The sequence below is a fragment of the Schistocerca serialis genome, chromosome 3 (assembly GCF_023864345.2).
Source record: "Schistocerca serialis cubense isolate TAMUIC-IGC-003099 chromosome 3, iqSchSeri2.2, whole genome shotgun sequence".
Taxonomy (NCBI): domain Eukaryota; kingdom Metazoa; phylum Arthropoda; class Insecta; order Orthoptera; family Acrididae; genus Schistocerca; species Schistocerca serialis.
Window position 1 is genome coordinate 952385368 of NC_064640.1, and position 25300 is coordinate 952410667.

Consider the following 25300-nt stretch of genomic DNA (forward strand, 5'->3'; position numbering starts at 1 on the left):
TCCTTCTTCTGCCAGAAGGATTGAAGTAGAAGGAAGAATGGGAAGGAAATGGACTGGTGAGGTTTAGGACAAGGGGTAGAGTTCAGAAATGTCGTCCAGAACCCTGGGTCTGGGGAGACTTACTGGATAGGATGGAAGGAAAGACTGATAGTTGGGCACTGAATTGGATGTGATTTTAACACCTGAGAGTTGAAAGGTGGAATATGTGGCATATATTTATATTTTGTTAGTTTATTGAAGTCCTGATGTTACTAGAGGACAGATAGAGGGCATCTTGTGCTCCATTCACTGTATACATAGGAGGATAATGGAACCTTGCCTATCCATGGGGTGTTTATGTCTCATGTAATTTCTGTTTGAAAATCTTAGAACTGTCTCAGTGTTTCTCTACTTACACAATTTCCTTATGAAGAAAATTAGTAAAACACATCTATTTAAAATGGCAGTTAAAGCATACTTTATAAGTGATGCATACTACAAAATTAAAGATTTATTTTTGTTTGGCCATATGAGTAGCACTGACACCTTCCTGCAGTGCAGGCTCCATTACCCATGTTTTATGCTTATATGAAAGGAGACATGAAACATGCAAGCATACTGGCAGCATTCAGAGACAAATGAATATCTTCCTACTAGCGACAATTATTTTTTGAGCACAAAAACAACTTTGGTTGTACATGCCCATCTCAGAACCATAGAAGACAAAAAAGGAGTTAAGAGTGACTACAGGTTAAGCCCAATTGATGGATGGAAGACAGCTAAAAACAATTTTTTTTTCTCTTGGAGAAAGTGCCATAAATAATGCCATAAAGACAAATGAAGTCCTGAACAAAAGATTAAATGTCCTTCACCATATTTCTATGATGGATATAAAGTAAAAGGCTGTTGACAGCCTGGGTGATGTTAGCTAAAATGGCTGATAACTTAGATGGCACACATAAATTAGAACAAAAGTGTTTAAAAAAAGGGGCATTCAGTCAGGAAATGGTGAACCATCAAAGGTTGAGGACAGTGAGCACAAAGTGGTGGGGAATCACCACTTAACAGGTGGCGAGGGCTGAAAAGACAGTGCCCAATACACAACCTAGCTGAAATGATCTCCTTGTGGCAAGGGCCGAAGGAGGTCGGCCAAGCTGCTGGGAAAGGTTTAATTCCTTGGAGCTTGTTCCCATCAAGGAAAGACCAGTGGTTGTGTTAAAAGTGACACCACCTGCTGACAGGCAGCGAAACAGAGATCATCAGAGGGAATGGAAGAACTAGTGGGTTGAGGTAGGAGGATTGCAGCCTTGGCAGCAGAGCCAGTGACATCGTTTCCTGTCAGGCCAATGTGACCAGGGACCCACATAAACATCACAGTGGCTCTATCAAGAATGAGCAAGTGAAAGATTTTCTGGATCTGTTGCACTAAGGGATGGTTGGTATATAGCACACACAGGCTCTGAAAGGCACTGAGAGAGCCAGTACAAATGACACAGCTCAAAAGTCTGTGTCGCCAGATGTACTGCATGGCCTGATAGGGGGGAAAGCTCAACTGTAAATGTCCCGGAAGCCAGTACTGAAAATCATCGATGCCATTGATGAAGGCACACCTGACACCAAGGTCAGTCCAAGAGCCATCAGCATACACAATTGTACTATCGTGAAGTTCCATGGAAAGGTCAAGAAACTTACATCAATATAGCAAGTCAGGAGTAGTGTGCTTAGGAAGCGAATGAAGTCCAAGGTGAAAACAGGCCACTGCATGACGCCAAGGTGGTGAAGGATTCACACCCATTGGGAAAATGGCAGGTAGCATGAAGTTAAGCTGCCAGAGTAGTAGCTGAAAGTGAACTCGAGGAAGTAACAGAGAAGAGGGATGTGCCCCATCCTGGCAGTCAAAGGAGTCATCGAAGAAGGAGACATAGGATGAGTGACCAGGCACAGGAGGCAAATGGAATGTGCATCTGCTGAGGAGAACATCATGTTGGTATGACAGCGGTAGTTCAGCAGCTCCTGCATACAGACTCTCAACCAGGCTAGTGTAAAAGGCACCAGTGCTCAACAGATACCACAATAATGGATTGTAGTGTGAATGCATAAGATGGATGGATGTGGAGGTGCATAAATGAAACAGCCGTACTCTAGTTTTGAATGGACAAGGGACTGGTACAGACAGAGGAGGATGATCTGATCAACTCCCCAGGATGTACCACTGAGGATGTGTATGACACACGTACGGTGAGTGACCAGGGAAGACAAGTGGGAGGACCAAGAAAGTTTCCTATTGAGCATGAGCCCCAGGAATTTCATAGTTTCAATGAACAGAAGAGCAACAGTGGAAATGTGAAAGCCATTGTCGATGCTCCATGAATAAAGATGATTGAGACATCACTGAAGATGCCCTTCAGGGCGACAAGCCTATGGAGAACTGTAATAGATCACAAAATCATCAACAAAAAGGGAGCCAGTGATGCCCGATGGGAGACAGGACGGAATAAGGTTAATGGTGATAGCAAAGAAGATGACCCTCGGGATGGAGCCCTGAGGCACACCGTTTTCCTGGATAAAGGTGTCTGATAAGACAAAACCCACATGTACCTTGAAAACTCTGTCTTTTAAAAATTCTTGAAGGAAATGGAGCATGCAGCCTCGTAAGTACTACATGTAAAGAGTATGGAGGATACCAGTCCTCCAGCAGGTGTCGTAGACTTTCTCCAAATAGAAAACCACAACCACAGTCTGGAATTTCTGCAGAAAACTATAAACAAGTTGTTTGTTCTTACCGGGCTTAGGTATGGGTATGACCATGGCTTCACACCAACATCTGGGAAATATGCCATTTGTTGGGATGCCTTTGTACATATGAAGGAAAAAGTGCTTGCCCACAAGAGAAAGGTTCTGCAACATCTGAATTTGTACATCGTTCAGCCCTGGGGCAGAGGATCAGGATGAAGTAAGAACATTATCTTGTTCCCTCACTGTAAGAACGGCATTGTAGCACTAACAATTCTGAGATGAGAAGAGTATCACTCGAGTATCCTTCACTCATTTTCCATGGACGAAGACGGGGAGACAGTGGGTGGAGCTCGACATCTCCACAAAATAGCAGCCCAAGGTGCTGGAGATAGCAATAAGGTCCACTACGACATCATCTGCTACAGTCAGGCCGAAAATGGGAGAATGGACATTGGCCCCAGAGAATTGTCGATGGTTGGTCCACACAATGGAAGAGGGAGTAGAACTGTTAAAAGAACTAGTAAATGAAATCCAGCTAGCTTTTTGCTATCCTGAAGAATGTGACTATGCTAGGTACACAACTGTTTATAACAAATGCAGTTTGCCATCTTAGGATGACAGTTAAAAATGCAGGGAGCACTTTTCCATGCATGAACCGCATTGCAGCATGCCTCAGTCCACCAAGGGACTGGAACATGGCGCGGTATCATGAAGTGCAAGGAATGGAATGTCCTGTGATGGTAAGGATAATGTTGGTAAGGTATTCCATCTGGTCATCACAATTGGGGAAAGGTCATTCATTAAAGGTCGCAATGGAGAAGTAAAGGCACTAGTTGACCTTAGAAAGCAGCCATTTGAGTTTGCACATAGGTGGAGTTGGAGTCAGCAAATGGATAGCTCACAGGAAATGGTCACTCAAGTACGTGACAGAGAGAATGGACCACTCAAGGTGATGGGCAATCTGGTCAGTGCAGAATGAGTGGTCCAAATGTGAATCAGTGTGCATGGAGTCTGAAAGGAACGTAGGTGCTCCAGAGTTAAGGTAGATGAGGTTGAATTGATTGCGAAGGTCAGCCAAGAAGGCACCTCTCGGACAAATTCTGGAAGAGCCCCAAAAGGGATGGTGTGCATTAAAGTCACCGAGCAATGATAAAGGGGCGAGGGAGCTGCCCTTAAGCTGGAGGAAGTCTGCTCTGGTCACACTGAATGACGGAGAGATATAAATGGTACAAAGAGAACTGGTGTTGCCGCCAGGTGTTCAGGGAGATGGTGTGAGTATGAACATCATTCTGGATGAGCAGCAGGACTCCATCATTAGATGCAATGCCGTCCTCTGGGGATGGGGCAGGAGGGGGGTGGGAGATCAAAATGGACCAGATAGAAATGTAAGAGGTCAAAACAGTCATGAGGGTGGAATTTTGTTTCCTAGAGCAGAGAACAAGTGGGCGCAATGATTCCAAGAGCAGCCATAATTCCTCCTTGTTGAATCTAAGGCTGCAAATGTTCCATTGGAGGAGAGTCATGATGAGGAAAGTGGAGGCGGGAATAACTGAAGGGGTGTCACCTTGATGTGTGCTGAGTGCCAGTCTTCAAAGACTCTCTGCTACAGGATGCAGAGGCTGGAGGATCTTGCTCCTCGAGATGTACAGAGGCATCAGCATTATCCTTTGGTTGGTCTTCAGAGTACAGGGCATAAAAATGGTTGACAGTGCACACTGGCAACACGGAGGTCAGCCAGGTGAGGGTATGATGCAGTGATACTGTTGAAGAGGATCTCCAAGTCGGTGAATAAGTGCCTTTGTTTGATTTCTTGGAGCCTTTGTGGTTGTCAGATGATGATTCAGATGTTTGTTGGCTGGAGGGACGCAAAAAGTCTTCATGGGGGTATTCCTTCTGCCCTTTCTGGCCTGCTGATTGTGTAGCAGGTTGTTTCACCATGTGGGGTGAAAATTTAGTTGCTTTTTGTGCAGCCGGAGGAGGAGGAGATGGACATGCTACAATGACAATGAGCAATTTTACAACTGCAGTGCTGAATTTGAGACCACATTTCTGTGTGGCCATGTCCTTCACAGAGCAAGGCCTAGCAAGTATGGCACTGAAAGCGGCAGATGCTAAAAAGCAGGCTTTCTGATTGCCCAACAACTTGCAAGCAACAGGGTAAGGAACTTTCTCCTTCATCTGAGTCTCCTGGATGGCCAGCTCATCAAAATATATGGGACAATCTTGGGAGGAGGCTGCACGGCTGCTACTACAGCAGGGAGGAGGAGGTGGACAATCGCCCTAGTGAGCATTCCTACCACAAGCTACACATTTGATAGGGTGTTGACAGGACATTCAAGTATGATTGTAACAATGACACTGGTAGCAGCACATCAAGTTTGAATGGTATGGTTGGACTGTGATAACTTCATAGACTGCTTTCATCTTGGATGGAAGCACTACTCTATCAAATGTGAAAAAAAGAGTATGTGTGGACACAATGATATACTACCTTTCTCATCACCTTATGGATTGCAGTGAGAGAAGTAAGTTTGGATTTCTGACTCAATCAGACCATCAAGTAGCCTAGTGTAAATAATGCCATGCAAGGAATACAGTGTTCGATGGGCCTCGGCAAGAACATGATAGCCATGGAGGAGCAAAGTAGCAAGCAGTTGTTGTGCTTGAGAATCACAAATAGTCTCCAAAGGCAAAGTGCCATTGTGTAAACAAGAATGGGATTTCACAGGGCCGGCAATGACTTCAACACCTTTCTACATAATAAATGGATTAACCATAGCAAAGATCTGACCATCTTCAGTACACGAAACTACGAGGAACCAAGGTGCAGCTGGGAGGGTCTTTAATTTGTTAGCCTCATTCCGCTTATATTTACTAGACCTAGAATGAGAAGATGATGTTTTGCTCATTGTGAGAGAATCCACCATGATTGCCAGCATCTCTGATGGCATGTTCCATCCAAGAGGGGGTCCACTCAGAGTGGGTCTCACCTGTCTTAGATGACTGTTCATACCTCAGGTCTCACCTCCCAAACACCTGACAGAGGGACCAATTGGCAATTTGGGAAGGCAATCGCTCCTCCCTGGGCCTGGCCTGTACCAGGGGAACGTGCGAACCTAACCTGTTGACCTGGGGCTGGTAATCACTCATTACCCAGTCACCTGTTACATGTAAGACACTTGGTCCAGCCTTCAGGAGTTCATGGGGAGGAAGGAGAAAAGAAGAAACCTCAAACACCAGATCAGAGGAAGAGAGACAAAGAAAGAAAGAAAGAACAAAAAAACAGTCAAGGGACTGTTCTGATGTCATTCTACTGAAAATGCAGAATGCATTCCCAAAAACATCCCAGCTATGTTCCCAAAGGGAGGAGGAAAGCAGTAGCAAGAGGATAGACATGCAGCGTAGAAAGGAGAAGATTCTGCAAAGGCTAGGGCCTTGTGTCAGGCATGCATGAACTCACCAAAGATGGTGAGCCCCTCAGTGTGGTGTCAATTTTATCCACTACAGGCAGCACCAGTAAAAAGGCTCTTCCTATTGTGACCCAGTAGTAGATAACACTTAGAGTATGGGTTAACTGTGGAAGGGGCAGATACAACGCCCTGTCACATTAAAATTCTTGATCATATTGTAATTATTTTTACAAGAAAATCATGAATTCAAGATCCTTAGTGCATAGTATTAATGCCTTTTCATTCTCCTGATCTCAGCATCTGTATAGTAGCAAATTTATGGTCTTGGAGTCAGTTTTCTGGGCATACAGAAGAGAGTGCAAGAGGCATAACAGTATGTTTATGTTCCTGGAGTCATCAGTGTGCAGTGGTAGTGTAGAGAGATGTGAAGAAACAGTGCAAAACTTATATTGTAAGTTACTTTGTGCAAACCATATAGGAACAAAAGAACATTGTACAATATGGATCGACCACATGAGTCAGTGCAGTTGCTAAGACACTGACTTCATACTTGGGAGGACTGAAATTGCTCTGTCTGGCCACCCTGATTATGTTTTTATAAATCATTTCAAGCAAATGCTGGTATAGATCATAGTTCTCACAGGAAGGCCACAGCAGACTGCCCATCCTAGCCTCATAAAAGTAGCCTTATACAGGGTGAGTCACTAAATATTGCCACCAAAAATAACTCTGAAAGTATGATAGGAGCTGAAGAAAAGTTTGTGGCACAAAAGTTGCATGGCACAACAGGGTCCATAATATGACGTCGGTTTTTTGTTGCTAGGTGGGGTTGCTTCAGAGACATGAAGGTCAACTTTGCTTTTTAAAAATGCCCTGCTATGGTTGGGTATTTATTTTCTGATAGTGGCTATCAAAATGTATCCAGTGATGTGTAACAGTAAGGTCTTTGAAGGTCTATGAAGGTCACAAAGGTGGCACAAACGTCCATTTACAGAAGTTGTTCAAAGTGTTGACCATTGGTATCAATGCAGTGCTGCAATCTTCTTATCATGGATTGAGTGGTATTCCTTATCACATCAGCACTTATTGAAGCATGTGCTCTGACAATTCTCTCTCGCATATCTTCAGGTGTAGTTGGAACGTCTTTATAAACAATGTCTTTTACAAATCCCAACAAGAAAAAATCCAGAGGTGGCCATGACACATCTCCTCTGTGTCCAATCCAATGTTTTCAGAATTGTCTCTGCAACTCATTTCTATCCATCAATGAAAAATGTGCCAGACACCCATTGTGTTGATACCACATTCTGTCCCTTGTTCCTGAAGGTATTTCTTCCAATAACAGACCTAATGTTTCTTGCAGGATGTGGTGTACTTCCTACTATTAAGATTTCCTTCGATGAAATAGGGGCCTATAATTCTGTCCTCCAGAATCCCACACCATACATTCACCAACCACGGTTTCTGGTGTGCAACTTGCTGCAGCCAACATTGATTTTCAGTTGCCCGATAGTGCATGTTATGCAAATTAACCAGTTCCACAGTTCGTGAATGTAGCCTCATCAGTAAATAAAATCAAATTAATAAATGTGTCATCCCTCTGAAACTGAAGTTGAGCCCATTGGCAGAATTCAGTGTGACGCATACAATCCATACCTGTTAATTCTTGGTGGAGACTGATATGGTAAGGATGATATTTATGGTGATGCAGAACACGAACAACACTACTCTGGCTCATGCCAGATTCCCTTGCAATTTGACGTGAACTAACACAAGGATCTCGAACCACAGTGGTAAGAGTACCAATTTCCATTTCTTCGTTAGTAACTTTCCTTTGCCAGATATGTTTCTGATGCATTAAACATCGAGTTGTCCTCAATTTATCATACACACATTTAAATGTACGACATGTAGGGTGAGTATGTTGAGGATATCTTTCAATGTATATGTCTCTAGCTCTCACTGAATTTCGTTGGCATTCTCCATAAATGAGAAGCATATCAACTTATTCTTTGAAGAAATACATCATTCACATTCACTTGATTCAACAATACTAGTCTTACCGTTCCAATTAGTGTTGTATTGTGAAACTGTCGAATGATGATTACGTGTCAATGGCACATTAGATGGATACGCTGTATTTGGCAAATATTTACTATTTACATGTAATATGAGAGAGAATTGTCAGAGTATGTGCTTTGATAAGTGCCAAAGTGATAAGAAATGTCTCTCAATCCATGATAAGAAGATTGCAGCACTGCATTAATACCAATGGTCATCACTTCGAACGCCTTCTGTAAATGGATGTTCATGGCACCTTCTTGACCTTTGTGACCTTCAAAGACTTTACTGTTACACATCATTGGATTCGTTTCAATAGCCGCTAATAGAAAATAAGTACCAATCTATAGCATGGCATTTAAAAAAACAAAGTTGACCTTCATATCTCTGACACGACTCCACACAGCAACAAAAACCCAATGTCATAATATTTCCCCCCCCCCCCCCCCCCCCACCCCCACCCCCCACCGTTGTCTCATCTAACATTTGTCCCACAAACTTTTCAGATACTATCATACTTTCAGAGTTATTCTAGGTGGCAATAGGTAGTGACTCAGCCTGTATATTCAATGTGTTTGTGTGTTTCAACTATCTATTTTCATTGTTTTGTGTTGATAAATCCTGTATCATTATCAGATGATCTCTGGATTAGTAAATGAATAAATAAATTTCAGCTCCAGTGGCTCCAAGCAGTGCAGACTTGATAAAAGTGAACTCTACTTCGATATCTCTGAACTTGACTTCTTGGAATGATGGAGGATGTCCAATAACATCACTTGTTGTAGAGTATAAACAAAAGAAAGCAATAGCATGGACACTTGTTTCGAATAATATCAAAGTAGAAAAAGCGGAATTCTTAGTACTGGATCTGGATCCAGAAACCTGGTATACATTACGCATTACAGCTCATAATAGTGCTGGATCAACTGCAGAGGAATACAACTTCGTAACACTTACATATGGAGGAGGTATGTAGACATTAAGCTCTTGCGTACATGTTAGCTATATAGTAAGTGATCACATGAATTATAAATGGATGTGGCAGCAGTGTGTATTTAGATGTAATCAGCAGCATTAAAACATGCACTATTTGTTGAAAAACAAAGACTAAATTTACATTATGCTACTGCTACATTCACTTGTCACAAATTTTGCGTGAGAGTCATAAAATTTAGCAGTCAAGACCAAAGCTGCAGGAGGAAACACACACACATGTTATATGTGAACATAGCGTGAAAATATAGATATTGAATGCAAAGTTTTCCAACATAGAAATTCCATCTTTAATAGCCAAAATAAATTTTACTAAATTTGAAGTTCTTTCCCACTGGACTGTTCACGCTGAACATAAAGAAATTGACCAATTTACTTCAGATTTTTATGTGGTACTTTAATAAATGTTCAGATATAAAAGGCAATGTCCTGACTGACTGACTCACTCATCATCGCCCAGCCCAAACCACTAAGGAAACAAACCTGAAATTTGGAGAGGGTGTTAATCTTATACTGTAGGTATAATTTAAGAAGAGATTTTCAAAATTCCTTCCCTAAGTAGGTGAGTAGGAGATGAATATATGTTACTATTAAGGCAATTTTGAAGCAAGACCTACAAAAACTGGTATTTGGTTTCTTGGTCAGAAATAAGGAAATGCATGTTCATTCTGGGAGCTTTTACCTGTATGGGGGTGAAACAGTTGGTGAAAGTTTTATTTTATTTTTTAAAATAAATCATTATTAAAGAACAACTAAAGTATTTTAAAGCTACATTTATGAAAACTGGTGTTATAAATAAAAAAATACATATTTCAGGGTTTTTGAAAATTAATCCCTAAGGGGGTGAAATAGGGCCGGACTGATCCACTGACTCATCATCATCCAATTCAAAACACTAAGAACAGAAACTTGAAATTTGGAGAAGTTGATCTTATACTGTAAGCATTGTTTACAAAGGGTCTCTCTCTAGACCTGCCGTGTGACAGTGCTCGGTCTGCAATGACTGATAGTGGCGACACGCGGGTTCAATGTATACTAACAGACTGTGGCCGATTTAAAGGCTACCACTTAGCAAGTGTGGTGTCTGGCGGTCATACCACAGAATTTTTTTGAAAATAAATCATTATTAAATAACTACTAAAACATTTTATAGCTACATCTATGAAAATAGGTATTTGACTTCTTGGTTAGGAAAAAAAATCGTGTTTCAGTGTTTTTGGAAATTGAGCCCCATAGGGGAGTGAAATAGGCAATGAAAAGTTGTATGAAATTATTTCATTATGGAAGAATTTTCAGAGCTAAATAAATAAAAATTTGGTTAGAAATAAAAAAAAAATGTGTTTCAATGTTTCTGGAAAGTTAACCCCTATGGAAGTGGGATAGGGGATTAAAGTTTTTAAGAAAATATTTCTTTACATTAAAAAAAAATTTAAAGCTAAATCTATAAAAATTGGTATTTCAATTCTCAGTTGGATACAAAGAAATATGTGTCACCTCTAGTAGAGTTTCTATGGAAGTATCACCACAAGAATGCAAAAGGCATGCTTAACAAAAACCTTGGACTCCAGCCACGAGAATCACTTTTTGGTCAGAAATATATTCAGGATAGATCATGCTTCTATGGCCTTAATTACTGAGAAAAGCTTAGAAAGAGCTGCGATTTGCGAACAACATAGAAATATGAATGAAGAAAAACAAAACACTCTGTGCAGACCATACAATCTACACAAGTGAAGCAGTGGGCACTAAGCTAGTAATATACAATGGGAAAACTTTGTTAGCAAAAATTTCAGCAAGCTTGTGACTAATTTACTTCAAATTTTTAAATAATATTCTAATAAACATCCAGACAGACAGAGACTGTATATTTTTTAAATGAAAATGTACAGGTTTTCTGTTAAAACTGGCTGTAGTTTCAATGATAGTATTTCGCACAGTTTCACTCTGGATAGATGATTCATATACCATAGCAGTATACTAATCACGAGCTGATAATCCATAAATACAACTTTTGTGCTTTCTATTAAAGCTGACTGCAAGGATGAAAACAAAACAGCACATTCTTGTGTATACAATTTTTGCATAGAATGATATGTAAGGAGAAAATAATTGCAGAAACAGTTGGTCTAATAATTTAAATGCCCTGCAGTCATAAGTAAAACTGACTGAGAGAAAGAAAATGAACCCACATGTTTTCACAGCACAGCACAGCACAATATTTTTTCTTTAATAGTGTGGCTCAAAAGAACTAAGTTCCTACCAGGGCCTACAGTCTTTCTTTCTGGCAGGAGAAGGAAGAACAGTATAAAAAAGCAAACAAAATTACAAGAACTGAAAGGTGAGAGGCAAGCCATCACCATATCAATGGCAGACAAGTCATAGTCTGTGCATCCATTTCCTACAGCTTGGTGACTATAATGCTTGGCAGCACTACTCTGCACTACTATAGTGAGCATCCAAAATATCAAATAGAAGCCACCAAAATAACCTATTTTAAATGTAACATATTTCAAAAGTCAACAAGCAATATAAGAATGAATTAATAACATCATGCAGAATTAACTGGAAAGCCATAGTTTTCAGAAATATTGATATTGACTTTCTGTCAGTATTGATCAAGTATACCTAATGTTGCTTATTTCCTATACTTAAGTCTGTAGCTGTGGCAATGGTCATGAGCATATTTTTTTGCCTTCAGCAATGTATATATAAAGGTGATGTGATAATGAGTGGTCAAACATTTGTATCAATTGTTTTTGGAATACAGAAAACTATATTGTCTTATTGGCTTTTCCACAAACTTTTCAAGATTTTGATTTTTGTGGAGACAATTCTGCTAGGGAAACTAAAATATTATGTCATTAAGTCAACTACTTGTGTGTATGCAGCCTCCCCTAAAAACAGGATGCAATGGTCTCATAAAAAATCTGCACTATAGATCTGAAAAGGAACTCAGGTGTCTTAATACAAATGCTAACTCATGTTACATTATTTAATTTCCTGAAAAATCACAATGTGTGGTAAATATAGCTAAAGGTGGCATAGAATTTGTTATAGAAAAATGTAGAACATTGTATAAAAAGTAGACAACTGAATATCAGAGGTTCCTTAAAGACCTCTTTGTATCATTATTTGTGCCTCACAATAAAAATCTAGTACAATGAATAGCTAATTACAGTAAAAAATGACAATATATTCCATGTGCATATTGCTTTCTTAAATATCAAAGAATGTAAAGTTCAAGGTGGAATAACAACAATATGGAAAGCATAGATTGTTACTCACCATGCAGAGGAGATGTTGAGTCACAGATAAGGAACTCTGAAAATAATAGTAGAAACATTTAAGCTTTCAGATGAATTCGTTCCTCAGAAGTTGAATTCTCACACATTTACACAACAATATCTCACATACATGGCCCCAGGTACCAAGGACTGACTGTAGTACCTAGAGCCATGAGGTGTGTGTGTGTGTGTGTGTGTGTGTGTGTGTGTGTGTGTGTGTGTGTATGTGTGTGTGTCTGCACGCTTCTGAGGATAACTTAAATATTTCTAGTAGTATTTTCACTGTATAATCATAACAATTCAGAAAGGACAGATTGCTATTCACTAATATAAGAGACGTTGATTTGCAGACAGGTACAAAGATCCATATTTAAGAATAAGGAATCCCTTTCAGCAGTTTGATAAGTAACTCTGATGTCCCGTATGGATGCATGAAACTCTGAGGGTTCTTCTTGCTTGGATGTTAGCACTACTTTTACTGATCTGCTTGTTACTGTTCTTGCCAGTGAGTGTGCACGTGCTGTCTGTTACTGTGTAATGTGTTTGAGTGTACATAAACCTACTTCATTGGTGCAATCCTGTTTGTTTGCCAAGAATTTACCCTCCCTTCTCCTCTATGTTTGGGTTGTGCAACAAATTATGAGGCACAAATAATACTAAAGCCCTTTGTGGTAATAAAAAGTCGATGTGCATTTAAGAAGGCCTTGAAATCGAAGGCAGTCTGTCTTGAAGAATGAGACACTGGACTAGTCTCATCAACCAATGGGTCATCCCACTTGTTGTCATCAAAGAAACCAATGAGGAATTTATGCCTCTGTGGCAATTTCGAAGTCACACAGCTTATTTGGTCTCCCCCCTAGTGTGTCATGTATGCCACTAGGTCTATAGCATAGGAATATCTGGTTAATCTCCATACACTGTTCCACAAACTGCAGGAATGCAACCTTCAGTCTAAACTTTTCCAATTCAAGGTGTTGGAAATCTGGGGCTTATTCTAAGCAAGAAGTTACGCATATGACCCATCAGTATTTAGTATGCTTTGACAAATTGAGTGTGCCTAACACACTGAAATAACTTCAGTTGTTTTTCAGGAAATAATAATTCTCAGTTACGAATGATGTGGAAATTTTTCATCCCTCTCGCCCTCCTTCAAACAACTACAGAAGTAAAGCACCCTGTCTAAATTGGACTGTATATATAAAATTAAAGCAGCAGCTTTTGCAACATCATAGTTAGTGGAGAATATGTCTGACAGGCCACTGATATGGTAGTCCATTCGTCCTAGCATGGAGTCTTTCCAACATGTTGCTGTCCCAATGACATAGTCAGTTATGTTTGAAGTGGGCACAAGATCATTGTGACTGGCTGCTGAATCAATGGAAAGGTATTGCCTGGTTTGATGAATCAGGTTTTGTCTTGTACAGTATGCCATCATTAAGATGAACAGTTACTTGAAGCATGCATGATACAGCAGATGCAAGCTGATTATTACAGTATTATATCTTGGGAGAAATTCAACTGGTCTTAAATGGGGCCTGTCATTGTAATCAAAGGCACCATGGCAATTGTGAACCACATGAACATTACTGTAGACCACCTGTGTCCCTTCATATTTGATGTCCTCCATGATGACAGTTGCTTCTTCCAGCAGAATAGCTGTCCATGTCACAAGGTGAAATTGTGCTACAGTGGTTTGAGGAGCATCATAGTGAACTCACAGTGATGTCTTGGCCAGAAAATTCACCTGATCGAAACCCAATGGCACACATCTTAGATGCTATTGGGTGCCAGCCTCAAGCCTACAAACAAATGGCCCATAATTTACAGGGATTACATGTCCCATGTGCAGACATCTTGTGACACATAGTTCTGGAAACATACCAAGGTCTTTTTGAATCCATGCCACACGGAATTGCAGCTCTATTACATTCCAAAGGTGGACAAATGTGGTATTAAACAGGAGTCATAATGTTTTGGCATATCAGTGTAGATAGGGACATCAAAAGTGCGGCCCTTGGCTGAGGATGATATGCAAAAAATCAAGTAGTAACTCTTAATAATATTTTGGAAACCTGGCCTACACCATGAAACCATGGTACAGGTTCCACAGTGAATTTACAGATCTATTCCACATAATCATTGGTGGTGGATGTGATGTCCATCTGTCCCTTATGTTGTAAAAATGCATTTACTGCACCAGAGAACACTATCCAGGCACTGACAAAAATTTTAGACATTGAAGGTCTACCTCAAACTATTTTTGCAGACATTGGTGCTCAGTTCTCATCACCACTGTTCAAACAGTTCTATAAACATAGTGATATTCAGTATTTTTACACAGTCACCATTTCATCCTTAGTCAAATGGAGAGTTGTACAGGTGTTTTAGACCTATAAACATCGAGGGTGGGACAAAAAGTAGTACTTGTTATGTCTGTACAACAGAAATGGGCATACTGTTTTATAATGAAGCAGAAAGAAATTGCCAGTGTGGCTGATGATAGGAGGTGATAGTGCAGCACAGTAGCTGCCATCACAAATTATAATGTCTAAACCTGTAGACTTGTAAATACTTAATGTATTTGAAATCTTTAAATACATTAAGCTCAAAATAGCTCTTACATTCAATGTGCTGTTCTCCAAATTGATTGATCAGTTACTCTACTGCATATTACATGCATTCGTATTTGCAACAATCAATTTAATAAATCCATTTGTAATACATGATGTTAACTACCATGAAAATTTCCAGTTATTGACTTACATTATTTTAATTTTTTATGTCCAGAGATGAAAATTTTTCAAGCCAAAATAGGAACTGTGGCCAATGCTTCTTCACTTCTCTTCCTTAATTCATCAACTGGAACAGTTACAACAAATCCATATCCAGATATTCACCACAATCACATCTGTCATCATGTTCATTTGTTAGGCCCCACTTGCTCAGGTTTGCCTTCACTGGTGCTACACCCGTCCTGACATGATTGAGGCTCCTCTTAATCTTCCATCTCAAGTTCTCACCAGTAGGTATCCTCTGTAGTGGAGGATAGTCATTTGGGGGCTCAGTGAGTTCTCTGCTCAAGAATCTCTTGTGGAATTTCAGCCTTCCAGGCCCACAGGAAGCTCCAGACAAGGCATGGTGTAGTATTCATTGAAGATATGCTTAGACATTGGAGCAGGAGGGTCCTAATTTGGAATAATATGAGGGTTGGAACTTTAATAGCTTGTACAAAATAGATATATGTTTCAAAGTTTTACTGACCTTCAAAGAAGTCACCAGCATTGTGTATAACCCATTGCTAGCGATGTGGAAGTTGTGGGATACTCGTAGCAGTGCTAGTTGTGTTGACAGTTTGAGTGGCGTGATCCATTGCCCAACGAACCTGTAGCCGTTCTGAATCAAATGCCGTGAAGTGTTTCCTTCAGTTTAGTAACTGAGCTGAACTTACTAGGGCTTAAGTCAGGGGAGAGCAGTAGATGGTATAGCATTTAGCAGCCCCATCAGTCAAACAAATCGGTAACAGCTTGCACTGTATGTGCTTGAGCATTGTCCTGCAAACTGATGGTCAGGTCCTGCAGAAAGTGTCATCACTTCTGTCTCTAAGCTAGTCGTCGGTTGTGTTCAAAAAATGAAACTCACAAATAAAGTTATTACACTAACTTTTTATCGCCCTGTTATCTCCTAATGGTGAACATTTTACAGCTGTTTTTTTTCCCTAACAATTTGGTCAATTAACATAGGGTCGTATCCATTATTAATACCTATGGATTTTACTATAGATATTTCTTTTCCTAAACAGTCCTGTTCTAAAGGTCTGTTTACAGCATGATGGACTGCAGATTGAAATAAGACAATTTTCGTAAAAATACTTTTTCTGATAGTATTATCCGAGCAGATTCTTGTCATCCACAAACTCACAAAATTGCCTTTGTTCACTCTGCAGTCCATCGTGCCATGAACACACCTTTAGAACAGGATTGTTTAGAAAAAGAAATATATTTAGTAAAATCCATAGCTATTAACAATGGATAAGACCCTATATTGATTGACCACATTGTTAGGAAAAAAAAAAAAGCTGTAAAATGTTCACCCTTAGGAGATAACAGGGCAATAAAGAGTGAGGGTAATAACTTTATTTCTATTCCATTTTTGGGGAACGTATCATACAAGATAAGGAGACTTCTACAGAAGCAATATGGTTACAGAGTTGCCTTTCCATAAACAATAGCTTAAAACAAATAGTGCTTCATACTATTGGGGCACGGGAAGAACTTGGCAGTAAATCCAGGGTTTACAAAATTACTTGTAATGACTGCCCCAACTATTATGTTGAACAGACAGGTGGAAACATTAAAGTAAGATATAAAGAACACATGCTAGGTAAAAATGGGGAAAACATGTACAATTTCACTTTTGCTGGACATCTAATGCTCGTACAGCATACACCACATAAACTGGATGATGTAGAATTGCTTCATGAAGTGAGTAAGGTTTAAACCTGGACTTGTTCAAGGAATTAGAAATTTTCAAACATCTATCTCAAAAAGATGGATTTATTCTTAACAAACAGGTGCAGCTTGGAAACAAAAATTTTCTGGATTGTTTCAAACCCCTTCTTGCGCTAAAGAAATATATTCTGGCTGACTAGAAGCTAGTTTTCTTGTCTGCTGATGCTGGTGAAGTGCTCCTTTCCTGTCTTGTTGGGATTTGATGTATTTTTGATGATTGTTGTTCACAGTTTTCCACGTGTATGTGTGGTTTAAATGATCTGTTAGGTTTTTATTCATGACAACCAATGGTTTCAATTTACTACAATATTATATTTGCTTCTGCTAATATGTATCCTAGTCTTTAATTTACATGAGATTCTCGCACATAACACTAGTGCCCTCTCTTGTTGGATATGTTCCTTAGTGCAAGCTTCACCTGCTTGACATTAGGACATAGCAAATTGGTGTTCATATTTTTTATTGTACATAGGTGTTTTAATTGGTTATGATATGTTTTATTTATTGAAACAGAGGCTTTGAATTAGCACAACTTTTCAAATTTTTATGTGCATGTGTATGTATCCCGGGTTTTAATGTACGTGAATATCTCACACATACCACAAGTGCCCTCTTTTGGTGAACCTGTCTGCCCTAGTGCTTCCACACCCTCTTCACAGGCTAAGTACTGATAGTATGCCATGTTCGCATTGAGCATCTCTTCATAATTATGCTGCACAAATGAAGGTGATATTTTAATTTTAACTACTGATGATACCTTTTGCATGATTGTTTTATGCATCTCCATTGCAGGATGTGATTTTAGTAAGTGACTAAAAGTTTTTGTGCTCGTAATACTTTGGTAATTTTCATGGACACTTAAAGCTATAAGTGCTTGTTTTTGTTCTATCTCAGTTATGTTGCTAAGTTTTTTGCTAATGAAAGTGTCTTCCTGTTCAGGTGTATTTTTGATTCTGATGAAGGTATACTTAGATATACCGAAACTGTGGTCAAGGATTTCAACAAATCTTTATTCTGCAACTGTTTGGCTGTTATCATTTACCATGAAACTAAGTATATTTTAATTTATTATTTAAGTTTTCCATCTTGTATGCCAAGTGAAGTGATTTTGCCAAGGTGGGCTCTCACTAATTTTGAGGGTATGTTATCTAGTCCAGGGGCCCTGTTTTGACTTTAGTCTTTCATAGCTCTACCAGATTCTTCCTGCAGCATTGCTGTGTCCCCCTTCTCATCAAGTCAAATTCCTCTTCCCTTCCAATATTGTGTTACAGTTCATTTTCCCTTTGAATATTCTTTCCACCCCTAGATTCCTCATCCTTACTCAGTACTAACTTGCCACCAGAGCTGATGATATTCTTACAGACACTTCTGTTTTCTACATAGGACTATGTTATTTTACTATAAGGGGCATTCAAATTAAACCCGGTCACTAGTGTAAAGAAACATTAACAATTTTATTAACTTAAAAATGTAGTTATACACAGTACACATACTCAAAAAGAGTCACCAAATCTGTTGGCACATTTATCCCATTGTGACTCTAACCAGTCAATTCCATCCTTGAATAAGCTAGTAGGCTGTTGTCAGATCCAGGCCTGGGCCCAGTCACACACTTCATCGTCCATTGTGAATCAATATCTGTGAATAGCTTGTTTTAGAGGTCCATGGTGATTCTGCAGTTGTCCAAGACTAAATCATTCACTTCTGCAACCATTTCCGGTGTGGTGACATGATGAACCCATCCAGGATGAGCATCATCTTCCAGTGACTCACACCCCTCAAGGAATCGTTTGTGTGATTCCACTACAGTTGAAAGACTCAGACTGTACTCACCATACACAGCCTTCATCCGTCAATACATTTGATGGCCTCCAACTCCCTCCGCCACCAAAAATTGAATCACTCCTCATTGTTCCTGCTTATTTGCCTGCATGTTCGGTAGCGGACTATAACTTGTGTGACCACCTTCTCGTCAGTGTGAAACCACACTGGCGCCATGCAAAATCAAATGGTGGGCACACATCAGTCTCTGTACCAATAGATGGCACCACCATACCCGCAGTTATATGGTGCCACATTACGTGTAAGGCAAAGGTAGATACACTGACCAGATTTCATTTGAATGAACCTCATATATATGGCATATATCTTTTCCACAGTTATTCATGGCTCTGCAGCCTTGCATTTTTCCTCTAGCCATTCCTGCTTTGCCATTTTGCATTTCCTGTCAGTCTCATTTTCTACATGTCCTTATTGCCTCTTGACTGCTTAGCTTGTTACGTTTTTGTATTTTCTCTTTTTGTCAATTGCATTCAATGATGAGATAAAGAAATTATTCACATAGTTAAGGAAGAGACATACGTTGGTTTTAGTACAGTATACCTATTAGAAATAGCCTGCAGTGATTGTTTCTGGCTATTTATGTATAATATGGATTGTTCCACATTTCTGAAGGCTCTCTTTCAGGATGGGTTTTGCTGAACACAATGTGTGACAAAATAAATGAATGTATGAATGGAGAAGACAATTTTATTGTGATGGGGACTGTAATTTGATAGTAAGAAAAGGGAGAGAAAGAAAAAAATTGTAGGAATGCAAGAACTAGGGGAAAGGAATGAAGAAAAAGCAATATGGTTGAATTTTTTACATAGAATAATTTAATCATTGCTATCACTTGGATTAAGAATTATGAGTGAATATCATATATGCAGAAGAGTAATGGAGACATCAAAAGTTTTCAGAGAGATTATGTAATGGTAAGAGAGAGAGAGAGAGAGAGAGAGAGAGAGAGAGAGAGAGAGAGAGAGAGATTTCAAAACCAAATTTTAAACTGCAGAATATATCCAGGGGCAGATGTGGACTCTGACTTTACTTATGATTTGCTGGTTAAAACTGAAAAATTGTAGTCCAGCCGCTGTGGCTGAGTGGTTCTAGGTGCTTCAGTCCGGAACCACATTGCTGTTATGGTTGTAGGTTCAAATCCTGCCTCGGGCATGGTTGTGTGTGATGTCCTTAGATTGGTTAGGTTTAAGTAGTTCTAAGTCTAGGGGTCTGATGACCTCAGATGTTAAGTCCCATAGTGCTTAGAGCCATTTGAACCATTTTGTGAAAAACTGTAGAAAGGCAAGAAATTAAGGAGATGAATAAACTGAAAGAAACAGGGATTGTTAAGAGTTTCAAATGGTGTATTAGGAAATCATTGACTGAAATAGTGGAAATGAACCATTATGATGGCAGGTTAACATTAATGGTTACTTCTGTATTAGAGCTAATATTTCTGTTTACACAGTTTTAGTTTAGCCATGTTTCTAACTTGTGCAGAGTCTCCAGAAATAAGGTATTTTTACAGATCCAGTTTATATATTTTCTTAATTGTTGTCAAATTTACTTTCAGCCACAATTTCACCCGATACAGCAGAGCATTCAGTATCTGAGGACAAAACGTTTTATAGTGATCTTTTGATAATAGGACCAACAGCATCAGCAGTTATTGTTCTTATAGCAGCTGCCACTGGTCTTTTCATGTATCTCAGGAAAAATCAAGAGATGTTCTCATCAAACCCATTTGGAGGTACTGTTACCAAACAGCTACATATAAGTGTCAATTAATAATACCTGAGATGAAACTAACCATGCCAACAGCACTTCAGAATGTTTGGTATTTTGACTCCACGCCTGTGTACATTTATGAAATTATATTCCTTCTACTATGGAACAAAGACAGCTCTTTAACATTAAACAGTCTTTTCTTAATTATAAAATCAAGCATCATGTGGACCTACAAATCATTGATTGCAGAATAACCTTTTACAAGAAAAATGTTCTAAATGTTGGAATATGGGTGTAAAATAATTCATCAAATTAAATTTAAAAAAGCAAAAATGTCAAGTATTGTATGTGTAAATTGAAAATACTTCTATTGATGCAAAATTTTTACATAGCGAATAACATTCTTGGATTCTTATATTCTTATCTTATAAATAAAAAGAAACTTACATATTTATAGTTATATCTTGTCTTTCATGTGTTTAAATAGATGAAATCTGAAATGCTGTTGTCTTTATTCATGTTTCTGCACAAAATAAAATCCTATTGTGTTCATCATATCAGACATTATTTTCATCTTAATGATATGGAAGGAAAAATTCTTTGATAAATCTAATAAATTATAAGACAGACTTGCTGGCTGTTGGTTACCTTCATGCACTAAAAGGTTATGTACTGATGATGGAAACCTAAACATCTAAAAGTGATGACATTATCATAGCTTTCGGAACTATTAATACCTCCATCGAGGAGGAGAGAGGCATAGGTACAGGGTACCCTCTGCCACACACCATACAGTGGCTTGCAGATTATCTATGAAAATGTAGATTTGGAAGGCTAAAAAGTAAACACAAGTCACTGAGATCCTAGGTTGTGAAGGGCCCACCCATCAAAGGTAGGTATTTCTCATTCTTCAACAGTGTTGTCACTTTGACTGTTACATGTGTTTGTCACTAACACTAAGCATTTTGCCTTATGAAGATAATAACTGGCTAGCATTTCTCTCTTGTAATCATTATTTCCTTCTAATTTTTATTTTTAAAGTAATTTTGTATTCTTAATTTCATTTAACGATCTAATGCTTGCTACATTATTTGTGTTGTTGCTGGGATTTCCATGTAAGTGCTTGTCAGGAGTAAATACAGAAACAACAATATTGCCTAAGTAATTTGTACAAACTAGTATCTGGGCTGTTAACTGTTAAAAGTATCATTGAAAGATAGCAGGTGTGGAAGCACTGCAAAATGGCGAATGCAAAAATTTGAATAACCCTTGATGGTTCCTGATAGCAAGAATGCACTGGGACTGTTCATCAAGAGGTAACTGCACAAGTAAGCATCTTGCAGATCAGTCTTTGAATAAAAGTGACCATCACCCATTTTGTCCATTAATTCTTCAGGACATGGCAAAGGAAAGGAGTCACTCACAGTTTGTGGGTTCACTGTTGACTTAAAGTCCGTAGTTTTCCTGATGGCTTCTTTATGATGACCAATGGCGATGCTCATTGGCTGGCTGCAATGGATGCAACCGCTCCACTTTCATGCCAAGCTGATAGTTCTTGAGCAACTTGGTTCCAAATGGTGTGGAGAACATGGTGAGTGGGAACAAAGCAAGGCTGAGCATTGTCTTTCATATGGATATGGGCCTCAGAATTGTTAGCCCTGCCTAAAGCATCTTGAAATAAGCCATTAAATTTCTTGCAAAGTTCAGTTACTGGAGTGGCAGTCACAAAAAAGTTAACAAATGAAACATGTCTTGTACTTTAAAGCCAAACAAGTCAAAAGAATCCATTCCAAAAGTACATTCACAGTCACATGGACACAAAACTATAAATGAAACTGTTTTTGTGACATTGTGAAAAGTAGTGGGGAGGCTGCACACACCTAATACAAGAATGTCATTTTCATTGTTGGCAAACAACATAGACTGAGACTGACATAATTGTGGCTTGCCTAGCAGTTCATATGCCTTTTTATTGAGGAAAGTAACTGTAGCACCAGTGTACAATTGCAAGCAAATTTTGTGTTTGGCAATTTGCAATGTGACAAAAAGTTTGTGGTGATTTTGAATGGAAGAAGCATTTGAATTTTTCTGTGGTTCACTAGAATCTGACTGGGCTACTGGAGAATCACAACAAGGCTTTGAAGAAACTGTATTGACTGAATACAGTGAGTGTTTTTGCACTTCATTTCTTTGCAAGAAAACTACCTGTATGAGTACATGTTTTCCACAGTGGAAGCACTTAGTGTCATGGAATTGGCATGTATGTGCTTGTTGCACTGACTGAGACTTAGTGTGCTGTGGCTGGCTGTTAATGGGCACACACTGTTTACAAGTGTTCTGCACACCAAAAATTGGTGTGGAATCAAAACTAGCCACTGCAATGTAACATGAGTCCTGATGTTCAATCAAATCAAGCAGTTGTTTGGGGGTGGGGGTGGGGTAGTTTAAAATCTGATCATAAATGCGAGAGTCAGACACATTTTGTGTGACAGCATCTCTAATCATTTCATTTCTAAAGTACTGACCACACTCACACTTAAACTTACAGTGGGAGGTTAAGCCTTGCAGTTCTGCTACCCACTGCTTATAGGTCTGATATGGTTGTCAACAGAGGTGCAAAAGTTTATACCTCACCACAGCCACATCAACCCGAGAATTATCGTAGTTGTGTAGCACAGTTATTAGATCTTTATAGGCTACACTTTAAATGTGCATGGTGGGGAATAGTAAGACCATAAGTCAACACACCAACCATAGCCAGAAAGTAAGAAGGTTTCAATGTACCTTGCACCTGATGCGCTGCAAAATGCACATTGAGCTCAGTGTGACACTCAGTCCAGTCCTCCATGTTTCTGTAAAATGCTCAAGCACAAATTTTAGCTCTTGGAGTTGTTGTGGATGAGCTGTAGTTGGGGAGGTTGGTGCTGCTGCTGCTTGATTTGACAGGATCAGGGTCATTATTTATATTAATTGTTGCCTTTTCTGGGCCTGAAACTGGAAAACTTGAGTTAAAGGGGGTTCTTGGATTGTGTTTTGTAAATTGCTAGCCATCATTGCACAATAAAAAGAACAAAGAATGTGAAAGAAATTAGCTAAAAGAACAAGGTTAGCAGTGCGAGTGTGTGCAACCTGTAGAACAAGATAGTTGCAATAAGTGCAGCAGCAAAAGCAAGCACAAATACACACAAAAACAAATAGTAAATCAATGTAAGCAGTGAGAGCAAGCAAAAAGCAAAAGTGACACCTAAACGAGCAGAAATTTTGAATCCTGTTGTGTTGACACCAAGAAAGCAGCTAACCTTCAAAGATCCGTCATCACTTGATGTGTTGTGTCATCTCAGGAGTAAGTGACGAGCATGAGGTGGTACTTGAACACAAAAGGGTAGTGAGACAAACACCACTTAGTAAGCAACAGTATGATATTTCTTAACTTCATTAGATGCAGTGGCCATATACACAGCAGGCCACAATACAAGCAAAGTGTTCAGTAAAGCAACTCAAATCCAATCCACTCAGTTGGAGGTCACAGAAGTTCAAGTAATGACAACTGATTAGCAGGCCTCATTAACTGAAAGTAGGTGACCCCAAGACTGAACCAAGACTGCCTGCTATCTGGCCTGTCTACATCTTTTCAACTCTTCTGATGGGGTACTGCAGTCTCTACCTGCAAAGGCCCTCCATGCCATAGGATGTAGATTGGCAGCAGATCACATGGTTTAAGCTGGCAACCTCTGCAAGTGACCTGGCCAGTGGTGGAGTTGATAGTGAAGTACTTCACAGTGTTTGTAGACCAATAATAATTCAGACATTTTTGTTCTTTCATTTGCTGAACTCAGTGATTTAAGGATAACATTGCAATTGCAATTGATTTTTGGCAATGAAGTACGACTGTGTACACCACCTAATATGTTCAGTTGTCAACTATTTTCCTATAACATCCCAAACTTCACTGACTGCCATGAGTGGCACTAAATTAGAATAATGCAGCTATAATGAATGACATAATTATTCTGCAAAACTGGATTGCAGAAGTCTCATGCAATGTCAGTAAATCTGCGTTGTGCAAAGGCCTCTACAAATAATCTTACATTCTTACATCCCCTTCCCATTTATATTATCACAATAATGTTTTCTGTTAATTATACAGTACTAGAGACTAAAGTGAGACTTACTCCACATCCTTGATGATTCTTTCCCAAAGAAAAAGTGAATGGAAAAAAGATAGAAAATGAGTGGGAGCTAAATGTCTACATCCATTCTATCTGTCTATTTTGTAAACTCTCCATGCTCATGAGACGAGTGACATAATGACAAGTCACTATGCTAATCTGTAATATTTGTTTGTGTGGGTACCTAAGTTATTAGTAATACATTAATGATTTTTATGTTATATTGGTCTCTGCGCTACTGATAAATGTAATTTTGTGCTACCAGGCTCATTTTGCCTTACTTTAGCAAGGTGTCTTCAGTCATGTGAGATAATTTATATGTGTTCACTTAAATACAGTACTTCAACTTTATGTATTGTGCTATTTTGTTTATAAGCTACAAACACTATATAAATCAATATGTATGCTTATTACTTACAGTATGAGTTGTTGTCTTTCACATGTGTCTTCTGGTGAAGCTATTCTTACACTTTCAACGTTAAGAAATCTTATCAGCACAGACAAATCAGTAAAATGCCAGGACCAAGACTGTGTGTACAGCTTATCCACAATAACTGGATGATTTTTCTGGTGCTGCCAGAAACAGAGGACATTTGCACTAGTTGAAAGAT

The 25300-nt window shown here is 39.1% G+C and overlaps 1 protein-coding gene across 1 annotated transcript in view; it reads left to right on the forward strand.

The window, feature by feature from the left end:
- Positions 1 to 25300, forward strand: part of LOC126471337 (Down syndrome cell adhesion molecule-like protein Dscam2) — a 198623-nt gene that overhangs the window by 155758 nt on the left and 17565 nt on the right. The window contains exons 10-11 of the mRNA XM_050099458.1: positions 8861 to 9154; positions 20366 to 20542. Of these exons, the coding sequence (XP_049955415.1) occupies positions 8861 to 9154; positions 20366 to 20542 (471 nt within the window). The remainder of the gene's footprint in view (positions 1 to 8860; positions 9155 to 20365; positions 20543 to 25300) is intronic.